At 46.2% G+C, this 17172-nt stretch overlaps 1 protein-coding gene across 5 annotated transcripts; it reads left to right on the top strand.

Annotated features, from left to right (window-relative positions):
* The first annotated feature begins 932 nt into the window (after window positions 1-932).
* On the top strand, window positions 933-13075 carry Ccnl1 (cyclin L1). 5 transcript variants are annotated; one of them, XM_042685376.1, is made up of 11 exons: window positions 945-1292; window positions 1558-1632; window positions 2186-2295; window positions 7688-7808; window positions 8523-8587; window positions 10248-10347; window positions 10453-10557; window positions 10641-10782; window positions 11009-11120; window positions 11404-11502; window positions 12336-13075. In XM_042685376.1, exons 1-11 carry the CDS (start codon window positions 993-995, stop codon window positions 12685-12687), a joined length of 1581 nt encoding a protein of 526 aa, XP_042541310.1. In that variant the 5' UTR covers window positions 945-992; the 3' UTR covers window positions 12688-13075. The 5 variants fall into 5 exon arrangements, with proteins under 5 accessions (XP_042541313.1, XP_042541314.1, XP_042541312.1 ...); XM_042685377.1 differs by lacking the exons at window positions 945-1292; window positions 1558-1632 and adding an exon at window positions 3797-3869 and having other exon boundaries at window positions 2206-2295; XM_042685379.1 differs by lacking the exons at window positions 10453-10557; window positions 10641-10782; window positions 11009-11120; window positions 11404-11502; window positions 12336-13075 and adding an exon at window positions 8830-8843 and having other exon boundaries at window positions 933-1292; window positions 10248-10341.
* Window positions 13076-17172: the final 4097 nt, after the last annotated feature.

Genomic DNA, 17172 nt, shown 5'->3' with positions numbered 1-17172 from the left:
GCTCGTCTGCGCTAATGCTCGTCCAGGACCGGGACAGGGCCTAAGCCGGGCCCGGAGGTCCACGGGCGGCTGACCGTCCCGCAGGGACCCCGGCGGAAGCACCGCGGGGCGGGCTGCGACGCGGTCCCCGTCTTGGGCGGGTGGAATCCAGCCACCGCGCGCTGCGTAGACCAGGGGGGGGCCGGTAGCTCGCCGCTTCCTCCCGCGCACCGTGCGGGCTCTGGGAAGCGGGCGCGATCGCCACGCAGGACGCCGTCCCTAGGGCCCGCAGAGCCCGGCCCGCCCGGCCGCCTTCACTGCCGGGAATGTTCCAGACGACCGGAAGGGCTGCGCGGCACCCCGGGAAGGCCCCGGGCGGGGCGGGGGACCCCCGAGGTCACGGTACAGATCAGGACAGTGGTCACGGGGAGACCCGGGGTGGGGGGCCCCGAGGTCACGGTGCAGATCAGGACAGGTCACGGGGAGGCCCCGGGCGGGGGCCCCGAGGTCACAGTGCAGATCAGGACAGAGGTCACGGGGAGGCCCCGGGCGGGGGCCCCGAGATCACGGTGCAGATCAGGACAGGGGTCACGGGGACACCCGGGCAGTCGCCCCGCTCCTTGGATGGACACGCCCCCCATTCCTACTTTCCGAGGACCAGGTCAGGCCTCTGGTTCGGTCCCCCGCGGGGCGCCGGGGCCACAAGCCAGCGGGACCGCAGACGGCGCGGACGTCCCCCGCGAGCTGGGGAGGCCAGGCAGCCGCAAAGGACGGCGGCAGGAGGCCGCGGTCCGGCCGAGCCCGGCTCGTCTCCACGCGCACGCGCAGACCCGAACCTCGCGACCACACGGGGCAGGGCGGGGCAGGGCGCGCGGGGCGGGGCCAGGGCTCGCCACCCGGCGTGGTGACGTCACGGCGGAGGCGCACGCGGCGTGAGGCGCCGCGCCGGGGCCGCTGGTTAGTCTGGTTTCGGGTTCCGGCTGCGTCGGGCGTGCGTGCAGCTCGCGGAGACTATGGCGTCCGGGCCTCACCCGACCTCCACCGCCGCCGCCGCCGCCTCGTCGGCCGCGCCGAGCGCGGGCGGCTCCAGCTCGGGCACGGCGACCACGACGACGACGACGGGAGGGATTCTGATCGGCGACCGCCTCTACTCGGAGGTGTCGCTCACCATCGACCACTCGCTGATCCCGGAGGAGCGGCTGTCGCCCACCCCGTCCATGCAGGACGGGCTGGACCTGCCCAGCGAGACGGACCTGCGCATCCTGGGCTGCGAGCTCATCCAGGCCGCGGGCATCCTCCTCCGGCTGCCGCAGGTCGGTGCTCCGGCCGGCCGGGGCTGGGCTCGGGCCCGCCGGCCCCGGGGGAGGGGCGGCGACCGGGGCCCTCGGCTCGGCCGGGACCGGGGGAGGGGGAAAGTGACCGGCCGGGGGCGATCGAGTGTCCGGGCTCGGTCCGGTGGGCGGGAGGCCCGCGGCGGGCGGGCGGGGAGCGAGCGAGCGAGCGGCGGCGGCGGGCGCACAAAATGGCGGCGGCGCGGCGGGCCCGCCTGACCCCGCTTCCGGTCTCCCTTGTCTGCAGGTGGCGATGGCGACGGGGCAGGTGCTGTTCCACCGCTTCTTCTATTCCAAGTCCTTCGTCAAGCACAGCTTCGAGGTAAGCGGGCAGGCGGGGCGCGGGGCGCCGCGACCTCGCACCGGGCGCGGCGGCGCGGCGGTGGCGGCTTTGTGCAGCCCTCGCGGGACGGGCCGCCGGGGCCGAGCCGGAAGACGGACCCGGAGTCCACGTGGCCGAGGGGCGCGGACAGCGCGCGACCCTCTGGGGGGGGGGGGGGACCTGGGAGTTGAGTAATAGAGTGGCTTTCTGGAGGCTGAGGTCTGAAGGCCGCGGTTCGAAGCCAACCCTGGCAGGAAAGTCCGTGAGGCTCTGATCGATAAGGAGCCGCTCGGCAGAAGCGCAGAGTCGCGCTGTGGCTCAAGTGGTGGAGCTCTGGTGTCGAGCATAAGAAAGTTAACGGCGCCTAAGCTCTAGTACCGAAAGCTGGTACTCCACCCGGTCCCTAAACGCGTAGTTTTAGTTCACCAAAGATGGTCCCACCGAGTTCTAAAGCTTTTGGATAAGTTCTGCGATTTGGAGGAAAAAATATTTTCCTTTCCTCGCGTTTACTTTGTGACATGGGAGTTAAAACAGTCATTTTTTATTTCCACAGATTGTTGCCATGGCCTGTATTAACCTTGCATCAAAAATCGAAGAAGCTCCCAGAAGGATAAGAGATGTGATCAATGTATTCCACCACCTCCGCCAGTTAAGAGGAAAAAGGTAAGATTGGCGTGACTGACATTAGTAACCCTGTTGCTACTGCTAACTAACTGCACCATCATCAAAACATCTTTTCTCTCAAGTCAGTTCAGAAGCAAAGCAAACTGACTCTAGGTGTTGAAATTCACATAGGAGTACCGATGTTTAATTTGGAAAAAAAATAAAACCCACCCAAACACCCAATTAACCAGCTATCTGAAGTTTGTAGAGGCAGTTGCGTTTGTGGACAATCCTAGCAGTGCTGTGAAGCCAGTCCATTGGCTTAAGATAAAACAAGAAAGAAAGGGAGTACGTTGGGCTCAAGTGTGAGTGTATTATGTAAGTTATTTTTCCCCTCTCCTCTTTGGAAGACTGAAGGCTGGCTGTTCAAGCACTGTAGCTCAAGTTAATATTGTGGCAAGGTTCTGCATAGGTTGTCTTCTCTAAGTCCAAATGATGTGTCGATTGAGGTTGGCTCTTGTTAGAACTTCACTGAACTACCTACACCCTAACGCATCTGAAGGACTGAAAGGATGATAAAGTTTGAAGGCAAAAGGGATTAAACAGGTATTTTGTTTGGGTCAGATGCGGTCAAAGTGGGTTAAAACTCAAGATTGGGTTACTTTTGGATATGGCCCACTTACATATATATAGAGAGAGAGTCCGAAACAGTGCCCACTTTGAGGTGGTGTAATAACCATAGCTGGGCACCCCTTTTCTGTATTTACAATGACTTTGTCTATAGTGCTTGCTGCCCAAGTGCAGGAGTGCTTGTGTAGATGAGATCTGGGGGGCTTCCCAGCAAGGGGCGGTGAGTTCCCAGTCCTCCTGCCCAAAGCTGTGTCGCAGTGATGGAATTACCCAGCCAGGCAGATGCTAAAGTCATTTTCAGATGAGTGCCCCGCCTGGGACATGGCCACAGATGCTGCTGAAAGCATTTCTATCCCTGTGTTGAGGAATAGGGTAACTTAGTTTACTAACTGCCTTTAGTCTTTGTTGTAAGGAATCCTTAGAAATGGGAAGTCTTCAAACTGGTACTTAGATGGTCTGAGCTTAAATTTGTACTTTAAGATGTCTTCAAGGTGTTTTTCATAATAGGCTCTTGAGGATGGTGTTTGTTTGAAGGAGGTTTTCTGGTAGTATTAGAGTCATTGAGCCAGCTGCTATGTAATCCCATGGTTGTCTTTTTTTTTTTTTTTTGAGTTTTCCTGACAGGCTTGTTTCCTTCTTTGATGTCAGAATAGGATTGTAACTAAAACATCTTGGAATCTAAAATAATCCCATCTTACTGACTTGGATGTAATCCCATTTTTTGGTCATTATTTCTGAGAAATTAACTTTGTTTCAATCTTAGTCTGATGATAGCATGAAACTTTTTAAAGGAGTTAATTGCATGGAAGCTCTTTTTTTAAAACAAAAGCAGGATATAAGTGTTTCTATGCATATTACAAGTTTACTCAGACACGTAGCTTGTATATGTTATTAACTTCAACTCTTTTTTCCCTTGCAACCGACTATACAGCGACCAGCTACATTTACCAAAGCCTGGGTGATGTGGAGTGGTACATAGAGATGAAGCTGTCGTCATGGCAACAGTGAGTGAAGTATCGAAAATCCCCAAGGAGAAGCCAGTGCTCTGAGAATAGGTCACTGGAATCGGGGACTAACAGGTTGGCCACTGGTGAACCATTTAGAAAAACTCCTGTTTCTTGTTAAAAGCTTTGTCTTTGCTGTCCAAGTTATTACAACAATAGCTTCATGCTTTTTGTTACAGGTTGTCACTAGAAGTACTGTCAAAATGAAAATTTAGTTAGGTGAAGCATTGCCAGTTTGTCTTGATGCTGTTTTTTAGTCTAGTTTGTGCATAACTGTAATTGTGTGACCTTGAGCATTACATGGACTTAAGACTAAAGGCTTTATTTAGACCATCATTTCCAGTCTTGGCTCCGCACTGAAGTCACCTGGCGGTTTTAAAGAAAAGTGCCGGTGCCTGATCGTTTACCTGGCTTACTACGGCCTCTTCTTCATGTTTTTGTTGTTTGGGGCCTAGTGTTCTCTTGCTTAGCTTTTCCCAAAGACTGATGCTTTACTCCTTGAGTCACATCTCCACTTAAAGCTTTTTACTGGTTAATTGGAGATAAGTCTCGCAGACTTGCCATTCCAGGCCAGTTTCAAACCACCATCCTTGCATCTCAGCCTCCTGAGTAGCTTGGATTCCGAGTGTGAACCATTGGCACCTGGCTTCCCCCTTCAATTTTTGGGTAGTTTGGTGACTCTTTTTAAAGTTCAGGGCACATGGCCTTAAGGGGAAATAAACATGTTCCTTTGATTAGTTTACATATAATTAGCGATATTAATTAGTGATATATTTTAGTGCACTTGCAGTAAATTAAAGGGTTTCATTTGTTTTTTTTTAAAGGAGCCATATTCATGAAAATTGTCTAACAGATCAATTTTCAAAGACTTTCAATCATTCTCACTGATGACAATGTTGTATTTCAACATGTAAACTATAAACACTACGTGGTTACTGCTCCAACCACCTGTAATTATTTTTGTGACTGCAGAGGGCCTTGCGATCACTTGGTCCCTCTAGGGGAAGGCCCTACTTGAGCAGCAAAGTGAGTAGCAGCCTGGGGCCCATCTTGTTTAAGTGTGGTTTCTTGAAATAATTGCTCCAAAGTCTGTCTTTAAAATACACAAGCAAAACTAACCATGTTTGGAACTCTTTAATTCTGATTTTTGTTTGTTTTGCTATATTTCAATCTTGCTAAAAGTTACCAGGAACTTCAACAATGACCAAGATTTCTTAAAAGTTGGAGATTGTTCTCACATGAATTAGCAAAATCAAGGGTTAGAAATCAGAAATCTCCAGGGGTTGTGAGTTCAAGCAGTGGAGTACAAATCCCTGAGTCCAATCAGTTCCTCACCTCCTTCAGCCTTAAGCTGAGGAGGAGGGTTTGGCAGGTAAATATTATTAAATTTCTCCAGAGATTTAAAATTTCCTTGTATTGACAAGTTCTCCATTGGGGAGAAAATGGGAGCAAGCCTTCATTCAATGTATTGCCATAAAATGTACTTTGATACTTTGTTGTGCTAATTAATACTTTGTAAAGTTAAGTCTTTCTCTGGAATCTATTTGTTACTTATTTCTGGAGGTATTTTTCTGTTCTTGCTAACCAATTTTTGTAAGGTAGTTGTAAAACTTGTTTGAATCTTGATTTCTGAACAAAATAACAGTATCAGTTTATATATCTATTATACAAAGTAACTTTAGAAACTACAGGTTCTACCACAACCGGGCAGGAATTTTAAGTATGTAATTGAATTATAGTAACAAAATAGGTTTTGTTTCTCAACCTGTTTTTCATGTTGTTTTCTGTTGTGCTGATGGATTCAGGTCTAGCTTGTCGGGCACGGCCTGTACCACTTTTAAGTTGTATGTGCCTTAAGTTTCTTCAAGCTGTTTTTAAAGTTGCAATTTTTGGTAAATGCCAAAAAAGCTACACAATGATTAAGGCAGAGTGGGATGGAACAATAATTGAAGCAGAATGATCTGAAATTCATTAGTGATGAAGCCTGATTTGGGACTAAACAGTAGCCACAGTTGAACCCAGTTGAACCCTGTTTGATTCCTAGAGGAAGTTTCATCACTATTAAGGGCTACTTTTGAAGCATACTTTTTAGTATGGTGTAAATAATTTTGATCAATGTAAATATAGAAAAATGAGATAGAGCTTTTTTACATTCCTATAGAGGGGTTTTGGTAGAGCCTTCATTTCCTAATGCTAATTGAAGGGAAAGTCACTCGTTGAGTCTGAAGTGGATTTTTCCAGCTACTTTGCACAGATAAAACTTGGAAAATTGTAAACATAAAGTCTTTGGAATATGCTGCTGCTCTCATTTGTATTGTTTAATTTCTTTTTCTAAAGAGCCTTTATAGCCTTTTATTCAGGCAGCCCATGCCCCCTCCTTGGTCTTGGTTCTCCATTTGCTCCTTTTGTGGCTATACCAGGAATTGAGATTTTAAGTAACAACTATGCTCTCATTATTTTGTTAGCTCTGCCAACTTTTGCTTAATGTAACTTGACAAAAATTGTATGGAATAACTAGTCTGGTAAGCATTCTACTTAATAAATTTTGATAAAGTAAGTATGGTGATAACTTGTCACCAGAGCAGTTGGTGACACAGCTCACTTCTAGTTGATTTCTAATGCACTGTCTGCAAATATTAAGATTGCAGTTTTCTGAATCTGTGTGCATTAAGATAAGGATTCAGACTGAATATACCATGTTCTGTCCTAACCAAAAAAAAAAAAGTAATTTGGCTTAAAATGAATTGAGTGTATGTAGAATATTTTTATGTAATCAATGTAATTAAAATGCACTTCTTATTGGTAAGATCAAAGAATGTATCGAGGGACATGGTAATTTCATAGACTTAAAAAGACATGTTCTGTAATATTACTTCACTTAAAACCAGTTTTAAATTATGAGACAAACTGGTCATTGTGGCCCTTACCTGTCAGTCCCAGCTGATGCAGTAGGATAACAGGATTGAGGCCAGGTTGGGCCACATAACAAAATCAAGTTTTCAGAATAAAAGATTGTGGGTTTTCTGTAAATGATAGGATTTTTACAAGAGCCACGTGAAACAGTGACCTTCCTGTTTGCTGACAGCAGGTGTGGTTGGCACAGTGGAGACTTGAAGATAACTGAGGCCTGCCTGCAGGATTTAGACTGAACGAAAGGCCGTCATTTCCTGAGCAATGGCCACGCACAAGTGTTACACTGGAGCAGAGCTTTAGCTGACCAAGTCAGGCTTTGGTTTTATAAGTCTTTTTTAACCTTAAACCTGATCAAGGCTATTTTCCTTGACAAGTTGAGCTGAATCTTTGATTTTTAAGACTTGCAGCAGAAGCATATTCTTAGAATAATTGGTTTAAACCAATTGGCTCCCAAAGGAGATCAGATTTAGCTATACTAGTTCTTATTTTGTCTAAAAAACTAGCCAAGGGTTAATATTTTATAACATTATTGTGACTTAAGACTATTGTAAATGCATCAGAGTACACATTAGTATTTGTCATTGGAGGGATGGCATCTAACAAGTTTGTGAATAGTACATTAGCCATGTCAACTCTAGTTATTGTGAGAATTTGAGATGAGAAATAACAAAGATTTCCAGTGTTCTCCCCCGACCCTTGCATTAAATCTGAGTTAGTGTGTTAGGAACTCAGGCCTAGATAATAGCATAACTTGGACAGCACAAGATGAATGCTTTAACTTGTTCCCAGGAGTTTAGAAAAGCTGGTTTCTGTTGCCAATAGTTGGTTGGAAGGGAAAATGGAGCTGCCACAAATAAAATTTTTGGATGTGCAAAACAGTTTTGATTTTATTTCTTACAAACCAGGACTCCAAGCCCTCTGGTCCTTGACCAGAACTACATTAACACCAAAAACCAAGTGATCAAGGCTGAACGGAGGGTGCTGAAGGAGCTGGGGTTCTGTGTCCATGTCAAGCACCCCCACAAGGTGAGTGGAGACTGCTGGGCTAGTTCGTAAGTATTGGGCTTTTCCAAAAATTGAGTTTTGCTTGTCTTCAAAAATGGAAGAGCTTAGATGCTGACATGGGGCCGGTAGGCGTGAGAATGCGGGCTTCCCAGTGGGACCGTGGGAAGTACTTTTCTGCTTTGTGATTGAGTCCCACCTTGCTCTGAGGAGTGACCACATGAGCACCTGGCACACCACCTGCTGCTCTGGTGTGATAGCAGCTCACTGGGTGAAGCCTTGGCCCTGTCAGGACACATGGACACACTTGTCTGAGGGAGTGATTTGCCTGTACACCAGAAAGCTTGACAGAAGCCAAGGCCCTTCTATAACTGTAACCCCTTGTATAGCATCTTTTTATGTAATAAAAATAAAAAGTAAAAAAGTCTCTGACTTTGGGACATGTAAAATATATGCTGAGAAATTGGGTGTAATTAGCCTAGCACTGTACCCACACATAGTAAAGTGCCTGGCTCTATGTTCTTACTAATTGAATCAGTGGCTTTTTTTCTCTGTACTTCACGTGCTTTAAAATATGGAATTTAAAAAAATCTAGTCACAACTCACCAATGCCTGTTGGTCTTTATTAGCTGCAGTTCTCAGATTCAAAACGTGTATCTAGTGCTTTTTACTGTTTTATTCATCGAGCTTACTCTGAAAGAAGTACCAGCTAAGTTGGATGTTTTCCTTTTCCTTCAGATCATTGTAATGTATTTACAAGTACTAGAGTGCGAACGTAACCAAACCCTCGTTCAGACTGCCTGGTAAGTTGCTTTTTTACATTGCTTTTGTAGTCAGGAAAACAGAAGCAGAAATAAAGTAAGTTTCATTTTCTCTTTCTAAAATAATGAGATAAGTTTGTTTTGGGGCTTTTTGTTTTTTTGTTTTGTTTTTGACCAAAAGGTAAATAATGCTTATTTCTGCTTCCTGTTTTCTTGGCTTGACTAATTACTTTTAATGGAGAACTCAATTTAACTTTGTTCTTTTTTCTACTCTTTAATTAAAGGGTAGTCCCTGATGGTAAGTCATAGAGCTCTGCCCTCTGCACTTCAGCCCATGACCTCAGGATGGCCTGATTGGCTGCCCTGCTCTCCAGCCAATCCAGTGCAAGCTCTCATCCGAGATTCACTGAAGTGGTCCATATCCATCTGGCAGCATCTTCTAGTTCTGTCGGGGTGTCAAAAGGATTTGTATATTTGCTTCTAGAAGTAACTATTCAACATGCCTGTGTATTTAATGTATACCTGTAACTATCAAAATGAATAGTTCATTTTTGATATTGTCCAGCGATTATGCATTAAAATTGTTTTTTGTTTTTTTGTTTTTTTAATTAGAGGTTTGACTAAATTTCTACTTAGGTGTGTATAGTTGAATTCTACTGAAAGAGGCTACAGCCTTCAGCTTTAAATGGGCAGCAGTCCCCATTTTGGGTTGATTTACAGATGCTGGGCTGTTGTAGGCAATGATGTTACTAGAAGGACTTCATTTCTAAGAAAGAGAAGTTCATATTACCTGACTGCTACTGTTAATTTGGATCTTTGCGATTCAGGTACATGAGTGACTGTCTACAGTCAAGCCAGGAGGTGTGGTTCACCCATACCTCTTTCACAAGACTGTTGATATGCAAGATAAGTGATTTTATGTTCTGGACATTTCCAGCAAGATACCTTTTGGATTCAGTAAATATTAGTAACGCTAGAATAGCTTCATTGTTTCATGAAATGTGTGACTATTTTAATGTGTTCAATGAAACATTTATGGGTATAAGAATTTTCAAGAACTCCATTAATTCTAGTTCAAGCTTTTAAACAACTGTAGTAAGTTCTGTAGAGGGTGGGCTCGGATGAAGTCGTTTACTGTTTTTGTTGGGGGAAAAAAAGGTATGTAAACTAGAGCTTTAATTTATCTTTACCACTGTTCTTTTCTTTCCTACCTAGGGTTTTTGAAGCAATTTTTTAATTTAATGTAAATTGGTGGGTTCTTGCTTAAAATGCCTTTTTACCCCTGTCACAGTATTTTGAATTTTTGAAAGAACTTGGTTGACACTGCTTTTCATTGTGGATAAAGGAGAGATGGTCAATAATTCATGGCTTGAAGTATTGTTGGAGTGGTTTATGTCATTAATGAAGCTTATGTCATTAACGAAAAGTCAGTTGACTTTTAAAACATTACATTAAAAGAAAGTCTTAAGGGTAAGTTTCATTTGGACAGTAATAAAAATGACAGCTTTCATCCTACATAAGATAACTCAAGAATGGCCTTTGTACGAAGTTATTGCTGATTTTTTTTTAACAAGTTAATTATATGCTAGAGTATGAAGTTGTGAATATAGAGAAGAAAAAAGAATGAAGTAGATTGAGTCTCCAACTTTATGTAAGCTCCGGCTTGTTTGTGTGCACAGCTTACAGTGAACATCTTTTTCAGGAATTATATGAACGACAGTCTGCGGACCAATGTTTTTGTTCGCTTTCAACCAGAGACTATAGCATGCGCGTGCATCTACCTGGCGGCCAGGGCTCTCCAGGTAGGTGTGGTGCCTGGCCCTTGAGTGACTGTTGAGAATCAATGCATCATTTCAGGGCTTCTGACAGGAACTAGCACAGATTCACCCATTCTCTCTCCATTGTAGATCCCACTGCCCACTCGTCCCCACTGGTTTCTTCTTTTTGGCACTACAGAAGAGGAAATTCAAGAAATCTGCATCGAGACGCTTCGGCTCTACACCAGGAAAAAGGTGACTTCTGTTTACTTAAGTTGATGTTCCAAGTCTCTTAAACACTACGAGAGTGAAATACTGACTTCCCTTTTCTCCAACAGCCTAACTATGAATTGCTAGAAAAGGAAGTAGAGAAGAGAAAAGTAGCCTTACAGGAAGCCAAGTTGAAAGCAAAGGGACTGAATCCAGATGGGACCCCAGCCCTCTCCACCCTGGGCGGCTTCTCCCCGGCCTCCAAGCCCTGTAAGTGTTAGACGCTGGCACTGAGGGAAGCTGAGGGCGGGGAGGTCACTGCAAACTGGAAAAGTTTTTAGCTTGGTAACAGTTACTCAGAAACAATGTTGCCGCTTTCTGACTATCACAAAGCTGGCAGGGTTGAGGAAGGCATGATGGTTGGGAGTCCTGCTGAGATGGGTTGGGCCCTCTGTTAAACCAGTATGGAATTCATTTGCGGCTCTGTCTTTTAAAGCGTCACCTAGAGAAGTAAAAGCCGAAGAGAAGTCTCCGGCATCCCTCAGTGTGAAGATGGTCAAAAAGGAGCCTGAGGACAGACAGCAGGCTTCCAAAAGCCCTTACAATGGGTGAGTGCTTAAGCGTGGCTTTGAGGGATCTTGTAGTGTTCATCTAACAGTGATGCTAAAATGTGTGTGTGCTTTGCCAATCCTGGGGCTTGAACTTGGGCCCGGGTGCTGTCCCTGAGCTGCTTTTGCTCAAGCCTAGCATTCTACTACTTGAGCCCCAGTGCCACTTCTGGCTTTTTCTGTATGTGGTACTGAGGAATCAAACCCAGGGCATCATGCTAGGCAAGCACTCTACCACTGAGCCACATTCCCAGCCCACTGAAATGTTTTGTTTTTCCCCCAGTGTAAGAAAAGACAGCAAGAGAAGCAGGAACAGCAGAAGTGTGAGTCAGTCCAGGTCACGGACGCGGTCCCGGTCTAGATCACACACGCCACGAAGACAGTAAGTAGATCCTACCAACAATCCTATTTGGGACTCTTTAAAGCTTACGGATTTGTTTTTTCCAAGGTTAAGCTAGGATTAGGCTTCTTTTTGGGGTGCTATTGGGGTTTGAACTCAGGGCCTTGGGCTTTGCAAGGGCTCTGTGGTTTGGGCCATGCACCCTAGCATTTTTGTTTGTTAATTTTTAAATAGGGTCTTGCATTTGTTTATTCCCAGGCTAGCCTGGACTGCAGTAATGCTGTTTGCACTTACAGGAAGCTCGGACAACAGGCCAGCTCCTTCTCCCTCCCCCATGCTCTTTCGCATTGGTTTGTCTTATTATCAGAGTCTTGATTTCCTCCTGAATGCTGGCCTTGCCGGCAGCTGAGCCCACCTTTTAGGGTTAGGTCTTGTTAAACACCAGATCAGTGAGGAGAAGTGAGCTGGATGTGGTGGTGGGGGTGCACCGGGGGGTTGTTGGTTTTCAAGCGGAGTGTTGTGATGGAGTGGTTTTTCCTCTTTTGGAGGAGAAACAGTACTGTGGATGTGCATGTGCGTAATCTCACAATGTGAAACCATTTTTAACGTGAACATTTCTTCACTGGTTAGCTTTAGGAATAGATTGCAAGCTCTTGTGACTGTCTGAGCTTGTGGGAATGTAGAGCAAAGGCTGTAGGAGGTTATTCCCTGTGTTGGGACACTGGGAAGGAATGACGCGTGGTAGGGAGGTGGAGGGGGACATCTGGCCTGTTGTCCTTGATGGTAGTCCGTTGCTTTGAACCTGTTAGTGAACAACAGTGGGTATCATTGGCCTCTGCAGAAACCGAGTTAAACTGTGAATGTTTGTTCCCAAGTTACAACAACAGGCGGAGCCGCTCAGGGACATACAGCTCGCGCTCCCGCAGCCGGTCCCGCAGCCACAGCGAGAGCCCCCGGCGCCACCACAACCACGCCTCTCCCCCTCACCTGAAGGCCAAGCACACCAGAGACGACTTAAAAAGCTCCAACAGACACGGCCACAAGAGGAAAAAGTCCCGTTCTCGATCCCAGAGCAAGTCTCGTGATCATTCCGACGCTGCCAAGAAGCACAGACATGAGCGCGGCCACCACAGGGAGCGGCGGGAGCGGTCACGCTCCTTCGAGCGGTCGCACAAGGGCAAGCACCACGGCGGCAGCCGCTCGGGCCACGGCAGACACCGGCGCTGACCCTGCGGCCAGGTGTGCGGACTCAACCCCAAGTGATTAGGATTCGATTGCTTCAAACTAGGTCTCTAGAAACATGGAAGACATTTGCTTTCGAAAAGAACTATGTTGAAATTCTTTTGCACATTAAAATGCCCTAGCAGTATCTAATTGCAAACCATGGTCAGGTTCGATTGTACTTTATTATAGTTGTGTATTGTTTATTGCTATAAGAACTGGAGCGTGAATTCTGTAAAAATGTATCTTATTTTTATACAGATAAAACTGCAGACACTGTTCTATTTAAGTGGTTTATTTGTTTAAATGATGGTGAATACTTTCTTAACACTGGTTTGTCTGCATGTGTAAAGATTTTTACAAGAAAATAAAATACAAATCTTGTTTTTCTAAACTGCTTCAGATCTTATTTAAATAAATTATTATTAAAAGGCACGATTTTCAGGTAGCAGAATGGCTGTATTGGTTTTTCTGAGAAACCCGTTTTTCAGTTGGAGTTGGTGTGGTTAGGGGATTCTTTTCTGCCTTGTGAGCTACTTGTCTGGCCAACAGTCACAAGAAGTTTAAAACCTGACTCACTTCCTTAAATGGTACCAAGAGATCCTTTTAAAGTTAGTATATACTAATTCTTTTTGGGCAGGGGACCTGTGTTTGAACTCAAGACCTTAGACTTCCTAGACAGTACTTCGCAGGTACCACCCCTGATGGTAAGTACTAGTTCTAACATGGACCAGTTTTCACAGCAGCACTCTCAACATGACAGTAAATGTGGCCCGACCATTTGAGATTGAGCGGTGGCTCTGAGGCTGACCGGGCAGTTAAACCCATGAAGAGGAGGAGAGGAGCAAGCCCAGACTCCCAGGCAAGCAGCTTACTTTTCTTCCATGTTGGGCCTGAATTAATTGAGAGGATTTTTTTTCTGGCCTACTTTGTTTACTTAGCTTTGTCTACCAGACTTGGATCCAGATGAGTTACTGTTACAAAGTATCAGATAGTACCCACTAACTCTTTAAGTGTGTGTATGGGTGAGGGAGGGGCAGTGTTGGTCCTGGGGCTTTGAACCTAGGGCTTGGACGCTGTCCTTGATCTTTTGTGCTCTACCACTTGCCACAACTCTCAGCTTTTTGGTGATTAATCCGAGCTAAATGTTACGTTTGGATTTTCCTGCTCAGGCTGGCTTGGGTGATCCTCAGATCTCAGCCTCCTGTATAGCTAGTATTATAGGCTTGAGCCAGTGGTGCCTGGCTAAAGATGTTGTAATTTGAGTATTCTGAACACTGGTTAACATGTTTTCCACAGTAGCCGTGGGGCTGCAAAACAGAGGTCGCTTCACCACACAGGGCTTTGGGTGAGGCCCAACAGCATTTGGGTAGAAAAGTAATTTTGAATTATGAAAACAGCAGTGTGCTAGCATGAATTAGTAACAAGGTGACTCGAAAGACTAGACAGTTCAAGACTTGTTTGCACTTTTTTTTTAACCTGCACACAAATAGTAACCCATTTATGGGGAGCGGGGGGTGCTATGTGGTCATTTAGTTCATGTGGGGTTTTTTTGTTGCTCAATTTGCTTACAAATCGATATTTCTGAGGAACTTAAAACTGTTTTGAAATTAAACTGCTTAAAGATGGGAAAAGCCAGGTTTTTAATAGTTTCTTTGAATAAGCTTTGCCCTTGGAGTAAGTAGTAGGTGAGGATTGTTTGGGGTCATGGGATCCCTGCAGGTATGAGGTGAAGTATTATTACAGTGTTTAGAAGGGTATACAGGTGTTAAGTCGTTCTCTGGTAAGAGTTCTAGACAACTGGAGAAACATGTTTTCAATAGAAGTTCTAGGTACAGTGCCAGATTGATTCCTTAATGTAATCCTGTGTTTTTTATAATTGTTTTATTGAAACAAATGTTCACTGGCTTTAGTCAAAGTATTGAAAATACTGTGTAATATTAACTTGCTGGTATGTGCATAGGTATATGTGGGTTCCATGTTTAGACCTGGTACCTGAATCACGAGAACTCGTTATGTGCATGTATCCTGACTTAGGGAAGACTTGTGAAGAATTCCTATATTCTGGATTGCTCAGCTGGTAACATTACCCTTATTTGCTCCCTGTACTTGAGGTGGTTTTATGTCCCTAGAAACAAGGGCACTATCTTACCCACAATGCAATGAGTAACATCAGCTCATGGACTTCCTGACCAACACTGTAATCTGCCAGTTGTATTTATAGCAAACTCTCCTGTGTGCCCTCGGCAGTCCCAGATCAAACCAGAGTGGCATGTTGCCTATAACTGTACTATCTGTAATTATGCATATTTATGACCACCATTTAACTCACATATACAGCTATGAAATCAGGCTAATGTACAGAGTAAACCAGCTGCTTACCAAGTGTTTCCTGACTGATTAGGTAGGTGGGTTTTGTGGTGTAGGCAGGATTGTCACCGAAGTGAGCTTTTCTCAGTGCATTATACTGAGTCCAGAACACTGGTTTGTACCATTCATTATTTGTGTCCTGTCACCAGGGAAGGTGCTGACAGTTGATAAAAATGTTGCTGATTTTCCTTTTTGTGTGTGTGCACAGCTCCAGCAGAGCCTGGGTACTGTTCTTGAGCTTTTCCCCCCAAGTTAACTAGCACTCTATTTCTTGAACCACATCTACACTTTTTTTTTTTCCTCTTTATTTTTTAGAAGTCTATTGGAGTCTCACGGACTTGCCTGATTCTCAGATCTCAGCCTCCTGAGTAGCTCAGATTATAGTTGTGAGACACCAACACCCAGCTGGATCTTAGGAGGAGATAATTCCTCCCTTCCCCCAGCGAGCTTAAACTCAGGGCCTGGACACTGTACCTGAGCTCTGTATGCTCAAGGCTAGGGCCCTACCACTTTGAGCCACAGCTCCACTTCTGGTTTTTGAGTGATTAACTGGAGATGAGAGTCTCAAGGGGACTTTTCTGCCTGACCTAGCTTTGAACCGTGCACAGTCCTCACATCTGACTCCTGAGTAGCTAGGATTTACAGGCGTGAGCCACTGTGAGTCATAGATGAAGGGCTTTTCAATCACACCTAACCTAAGCCTCATTGATTAGTTGTTTGCCTGGGACACTTACTGCAAATTCTTCTGGTTGGGGAGCTGGGTGGCTCATATCTGAGGAAGCAGAGATCTGATGGCCAAGGTTCAAAACCAGCCAAGGCAGACAAACCCAAGAGAATTATTTTCCAATTAAGCAGCCATAAACCAAAGTAAAGCCGTGGCTCAAGCAGTAGAGCCTCCAGCCTTAAACAAAAGACTGAGAGCTGAAAGTTTTGAATTCAAGCACCCTGTAGTACTGGCACACACGTACACATACACACCACCGCCATCACCACCACCACTACCACCATTCAGAATTCCCCCTCCAAATACCAGTTGCCATTGCTCTGTAGAGTTTCCCAGTGTTCTTGTGTAGGGGTGTGAGGGGCCTTCTGTTGGATTGTAATTACTACCCAATGCTACCATCTTGTTGCTCAGATCACCCCCAGATTACCCAGTGGGAGCCCCTTTTCTTGTGTCTTCACAGGAACATGTGCAGACTTCCACACGTGTGACTTGGAGAGGCCTCCTTTGTGCTCTGGCTGTGCGTGTGGAGCTGGAAGCTCCTGGGAGCATGGGCTCTGACTTCAGAAGCTAAGCTGTAGCTCCAAGGGCAATGGCTGCTGCTTCCAGAGCAGCACTGTTTGGTCTCGGGACTGAGCTTCAGCCGCAGGAGGGCACTGTTGGGCTGCATGTGACGGAAGCGGTCAGCTGATCCACACTGATGCTGGAGGGACTCACCTGATTCCCAGCAAACTAGTGTCCGCTGAAACATCTGCGTGAGCCTCACTTTGGCCCCAAACCCTGAGCTGCTTAGATGCATGTCTCCTCTGGATTCTGCTGGCTCAGCAAAGGTGGCAGCAGCCCCGTTTGGGTGGACACTGCGTGTCAGGTGCCATCCTGTTTCACCTGTATTATCTCCGTGGATAATATTTCTGTGCAGATGCATTCTTGGGCCTTGCTTGCGCCAGGCAAGGCGCTGCCACGTGGGCAATGCCCCCAGCCCTTTTGCTGGTAATTTAGTTTTGATTGGCCTCAAACCCTCATCTCCTGCTTCTACCTCCGGAACGCTGAGATGGTAGGCCCGAACTGCCGTCCCACCACAATGACCTCCTAGCATCTTTCAGAAGAAACCTGTCGTGGGGAAGAAAGAAATCCACGGGGTGACGGCTTCATGCGGCTTGCGGCAGGGTTGAAACCCAGTTTGTGACAGAGTCCCTAAACGTTCCTGTTCTGTGTACCACTGTAGGTAGATGCCCGCTCGAATCTAACCTTCCCACAGGCAAGCCTGGGCCTACTGGCCTCCACAGAGAGGCCTCACTAGGAGATGGGAGCTCCCGGCGACGCTGCTGCTCCTGTTGCTCAGGGTAGAGGTGCCTGAGGCTGCCGCCAGGCCCAGCCCTCTCCTCCATGGACTGTCTGTG

The sequence above is a fragment of the Dipodomys spectabilis genome, unplaced genomic scaffold, assembly GCF_019054845.1.
Source record: "Dipodomys spectabilis isolate Male_0828 unplaced genomic scaffold, ASM1905484v1 ptg000095l, whole genome shotgun sequence".
NCBI lineage: Eukaryota > Metazoa > Chordata > Mammalia > Rodentia > Heteromyidae > Dipodomys > Dipodomys spectabilis.
This window is presented reverse-complemented; position numbering and strand designations above follow the sequence as displayed.